Here is a 5,072-nt window from a genome sequence, read left to right on the forward strand (position 1 = left end):
CGGCGCCCCCGGCGCCCGCGGGGGGGGGGGGGGCTTTCTGCAGGCTTGCAGCCCCGCCGCGGCGTGCCCGGGGGTGAGCTCGCTGACCGGGTGAGAGTACGGGGATGGCCAGGCTCCCCCGGACTTGCCTGCTGGGATCCTGCCCCCTTCCTGGGGGGTTCCCAGGTCAGACGCAGCTGATCCGTCTCACCAAGCAGGAGGGTTTGGGACCCTCCCAAAAGCATGACCGCAAACTCGGGAACACCTTTGCGCCAGGAGGAACTCCAGGCTACGGCCAGACCAGGCAAGGGCGCAGCTCATGCCCCTCTCTGAAGGGGAGAGGGCCGGCCACGGGCTCTGGCTCGCAGCAGCCGCTGGGGTGAGCAGAGGTAGGATGAAGGCAAGAGTCGCTGCCTCCTCCCAGCGCAGGGATGGGAGAAGGGCCTGGGGGAAAAGCCCCGCCAGGCCAGATTCCCCTGCGTGCAGACAGCTCACGTGAACAGGCAGAAACAGCAGGAAGGGCGCGTGCCGCAGCCCGGGGAAGGCCGTGGGACTGGCGGCCAGTTACCTGCCTTTGGCCCAAGGATGAAGCAGCCACCGAAATCTCCTGCAGGCTGCCCCGAGGCTTCCCGAGTTCGCTGCCCGAGGGAAACCATGTGGGGAGGGACAGTCTGCGCCACGGCTGCGCTCAGGGGAGAAAGAGACAACCCGGTCAGCGTTTCAGGACTTTACTACGGTCCACAGTAAGAGCAGAAAGGGATTTTTAAATATGTTAGAAACCAAAACGTATTTCAGGGAAGTGCAAGATCTGCAAACAGTGGCATATTAAGGAGTAGTGTGGCTTCAATTTGGGGCTAACACAGTGCGGCCGCGGAGCCAGGGTGCCCCCCGAGAGCCTGCAGCACCAGTCGCAGCATGCTCACGCTGAGTGGGAAGATGCCGAGGCGACAGAGCGCAAGCTGTGCTGCAGCCTCTCCTGAGCGACCCAAGGCCAGCAGGGGTCCCCGGGGCTCTCCATGCTCCCGGGCTCTGCCATCACTCTGCCACAGGTTTCGCTTCCTTGGCCATTTCCAGCTGCGTCAGTATTTCATTCCACTGGACAAACTGCTTGGAGAGAAGCAGGGTCTGGATGTGACTCTTAAGGAAAGAGATGTGGAAACTGCAGGGAAGAAAGCAAGGTCAGAGCGCCCCGACAGCCCAACAGCACCGTTACAATCCCGATTCCTTGGCAGAGGAAGAGGCCCAGGGCATCAGGCTGTAGAAAGCCTGCACGGACTCAAACCGTCCGGGTGCTGAGCCACTGCACAGCACCAGACACCGATGGGAGTCCAGGAGGCGCTTCTGAACACTGCGTAGCACTGCATTTCAAGGGGCTTTCTACAGAAAAGAGCAGAGCTCCCCTACCTGCTGTGGCTTTAGGATGCGTCTCAACGCTGGGATCCTACATGGCCAGGATTAGCCGCTGTTTGGCTCAGGCAGGTCGCAGGGACCTGACAGAGATGCCAACATCCAGCCGGCCAGCGCCAGCTCTGCACCAGCACGCAGGCTGCGCTGCTCCTTCCTGCCCAGCCACACCGGGCGCGGATCCAGCGCAGAGGCTCCAGCTCACAGGTGGCACCCTGCCCTTCCCATCTCGGAGAGATGGGGAGTTCCGGCCCTCGGCTCTGCGCCCGAGAGGAGTATGACAGGGGACACAGGCGTCACCACGACAGAAAGGGCACTGGCCATTAAACCGAGGGCTGGGGATCGCCTGCTTCCAACAATAGCTGGTGGGGTGAGGCAGCCCAGGAGACAAGCGGGCAGTTCAGCTGCGTCAGGCCCAAAGCTCAAAGGATACCATTTTGTTGTAGTCTTCGAGAAGCATCTTGACACTGTCAGTGAGATCTTGACGCTGTTCCTGCGAAAAGGGGAGCCGCAGTGAGCGAGCAATAAATCAGCTGAAGGATATCTGTCTTCTCAGTCCCTGACAGCACAGGGGGAACCTCATCCAAGGCCAGTACTGAGATTAGAGCTCAGACCCTGGCTGTGGCCACTCATTGCGGCTGTAAGTGTTTCAACAGTCAAGAGAAAGGTTACAAACACCCAAGCTCATGAAGCACCAAAGCCCCTGGGGCTTGCACTACTGCCTGCCTCTCCTCAGCATCCATGCTTTGCTTGCTCCAGAATGGAAACTCACAGCAAAATGCCGAAAGGGGGCATTAGGTGCTGCCCAGGCTACTCATCCCCAGCTCCAGGAGCGCTCAAAGGGGGAAGAAAAGGTGGGAGAGGCAAGGTGACAGTATCAACAGCCTTCCAGAGAGTGCAAATAAAAAAGTAATGCTAGCTGGTTAAACCCACTGCCGCGTATTAAGTGTCACTCAAACCTCTATTTCGAACAGGCTTATGGCAGGCAAAGCGCTTTTCCCGTTCAGACGCAATTGTCAGAAATCCTGGCTGGTTTCCACACCCTACACCCCACACCCTGCCCCCCAAGCACTTACACTTCTGGAAAACTGCAGCATGAATATCCTGGATGAGATGCAAAACTAAACCTGCTATAAATGAGCAATTCAAGCAATTGCAAATACAGAGCTGTCAGTACAGCCGCTAACAAATGGTTCCTCCTCCCTGCTAGTTAAGGCTGTCAAGACGACTCACGCTACCTGCTGCTGTATGTGGATTTGAGAGAGTCGCTGTAGTTTGGCTGCATGGTCAGGAACCGCTGAAAGCACAAAAGAGAAATCCATTTTGTTTGTTTTACAGCATGTGGGATTCGTTAATAATAAAGAAATAAAGACCGAAATAGTTAATAATAAAGAAATAAACAGCGAAATAAAGACCATTCCTTCTCCACGAGCACATCACAGCATAACTCCGCTCACTGAATGCAAGTGCCACACGCCACAAACACACCTTTTACACTACACAAAACCCCTAGCTACCCTGTACATTAAATAGTAAGTTTATTTGCTAACTGCTTCTGGATGTCATGAGTTAGGGGATGCCTGCAGCGAGAACTACATCAGAGTAAACTATCTGAATGAACGTTAGGGCAAGCAATTAAAAAGGCACCTCCACCTACGCCAAGAGCAGGGATGTCCTGGACGTAGAAGAGCTTGTAGGCAGGAGTGGCTCCACAGCCTGGTGACCACACACAGAGCTCAGCCACCGGTACCTACCCTCCCTGCCAAGCTGCTGCCTCTAACCTGCTTCCCAACCTACTCTATCACCTCCTTGACCTTGCGTGGGATGTTAAGAGCAGCATGAGGGACGAGCAGACATACTTTGCTTATACCTACTTTACTCACACCAGGTTGTGTGCTTAGCTGTCCTCAAATCTGAGGCTCAAGAGAAAAAAAAAAACAGGCTAGGCAGCAGCTTGGGGGGTGGCATTTGCAGCTCAAACTTGCAGAAGAACATGCATACCTTGGATACTGGCACTGTCCAAGATGGGCTGGAGGTTCTTCACCTGCTCCAGAAGGGCTGCTCGGGAAGGAATAACCTGCTCCTCTGATCGGGGAGAGACAAAAAGCAACATCAGTAAATATAAGACGCTGCTTTGGCTTTTCACAAATACTGGTGAGGTAACTTTTCCAGCTGATCTAGCTATACAGAAAGGGGCTTGTTTATGTTTTTATTTAGACTTTTGTGTTGCTCACCCCTCGATGCTGGTTCACACTAACTTAAGGCAGGAAAATCTCCACCAAGTTTCATTTGCAGACTATACCAAAACAAGGCTGAACCAAATTCCTTGGGGCAAAAGAGGACAAGAACAGAAAGTGTTTAAAATACATCCAAAGGTCTTCCATTTTTGTCACAGCCTAGAAAGTATTGGAAGTGGGGTGAGGAAAACTGTTCTAGCTCCAGTTTTTCTTTTCAACCTTTTATTAATTCAGGGTTAAACTGATCAACACTAAAAAGATCAGAACTGATACAACTGCAGCATGGGCATGCACAAGGGAGCGCTAAGGGCGACAGACATCCTTGTACAAACCATGTCTCTGATAGCTCCAAAGAAGGTGCCTTGCCAGATCTTTACAACTAAAGAAATCCATCCCAATTCAGCTTAGGTAAAAGACAACTTTTGCAGGGCTAAAAAAAACCTTGTCTCCTCTCATTTCATACCATACCTGCCAAGATGAACTGCAGCTTCATGGCATCTGGAACAGCCATCCTATCAATGTACTGAGGGTCAAGGTATTTTATTACATCTTCAACTAGAGTGAAAAATAGGTTTGGAGACAAAAAGTAGGAGAGACGTTATTGCCTTTACAAGTGCAATCTTCCCCCGTGCTATACATCAGGTTACTTTGTAAACACTGCCCACTTAGGGCTGGGTTTTTTTCGGATTCATGAATTCCTATAGCACTTAAAAATATGTGACTTTGGAGCACCGTGACCAAGAACTGACAAATGGCTCAAGCCAAATAACTGCTTCATTACAGACACCCGCAACACTTGCTTTTTATTTGGACAACAATATTAAAGGTGAGTGAAATCTGCTTCTTCCTGCCCTTGAAACAAAACCAGCCAACAGCCCTCCATCCTGGTCCTTAAAATCATCTACAAATACAGAGTTTACAGTTTTGCACTGAATGGGCACCGCAGCCTTGGACCACAATGACCCTGCCTACGCAGCCTGCTCGTTCTGCGATATGAGACAGCAAAACTTGGCCAAGAGGCAGTCTTGCAGGACAAAGCACCACTCTGCTGTCTGCTTCTGATATCCCCCCGTTTGGAGGCGGCTCCCCAGATCCGTCCACCAGTGGCTGCGTGTGACCCTTATTGCTCCCACCGCACACACAGGATAGAGCTGCTGTAGCGTGCCCGAGAGGTCCAAGCGTGCAGAAAGTCACTTCAGGAGCTCATGCATTTCAAGAGCTCAACAACCCTCAAGGACTGCCTTACAGGCGGAGCAAATCGCTGCACGGATGCAGGCAGACATCAGGCAAACAACAGGCTGCGGTGGCCCGTTTCCCACGCCCAACAGCTGAGTGGGAGAATCGGGGGCAGAAAGACACCCCACTTACTTACTTATTTCTCTGCAAAATATGCCAAACAAGAGGCCAAAATCAAAGGGGGTCCCACGGGGAAGGGATTTTTGTTTAGAGGAG

At 52.5% G+C, this 5,072-nt stretch overlaps 1 protein-coding gene across 1 annotated transcript in view; it reads right to left on the minus strand.

Moving 5' to 3' along the window:
* Window positions 1-691: 691 nt before the first annotated feature.
* DCTN3 (dynactin 3 (p22)) overlaps window positions 692-5,072 on the minus strand; it is a 5,098-nt gene continuing 717 nt past the window's right edge. Inside the window, exons 2-6 of the mRNA XM_009334719.1 lie at window positions 4,089-4,175; window positions 3,385-3,468; window positions 2,622-2,680; window positions 1,817-1,876; window positions 692-1,104 (exon numbers count right to left, since the gene is read on the minus strand). Of these exons, the coding sequence (XP_009332994.1) occupies window positions 1,015-1,104; window positions 1,817-1,876; window positions 2,622-2,680; window positions 3,385-3,468; window positions 4,089-4,175 (380 nt within the window). The 3' untranslated portion in view covers window positions 692-1,014. The remainder of the gene's footprint in view (window positions 1,105-1,816; window positions 1,877-2,621; window positions 2,681-3,384; window positions 3,469-4,088; window positions 4,176-5,072) is intronic.

This window comes from Pygoscelis adeliae, unplaced genomic scaffold (assembly GCF_000699105.1).
Source record: "Pygoscelis adeliae isolate BGI_AS28 unplaced genomic scaffold, ASM69910v1 Scaffold442, whole genome shotgun sequence".
NCBI lineage: Eukaryota > Metazoa > Chordata > Aves > Sphenisciformes > Spheniscidae > Pygoscelis > Pygoscelis adeliae.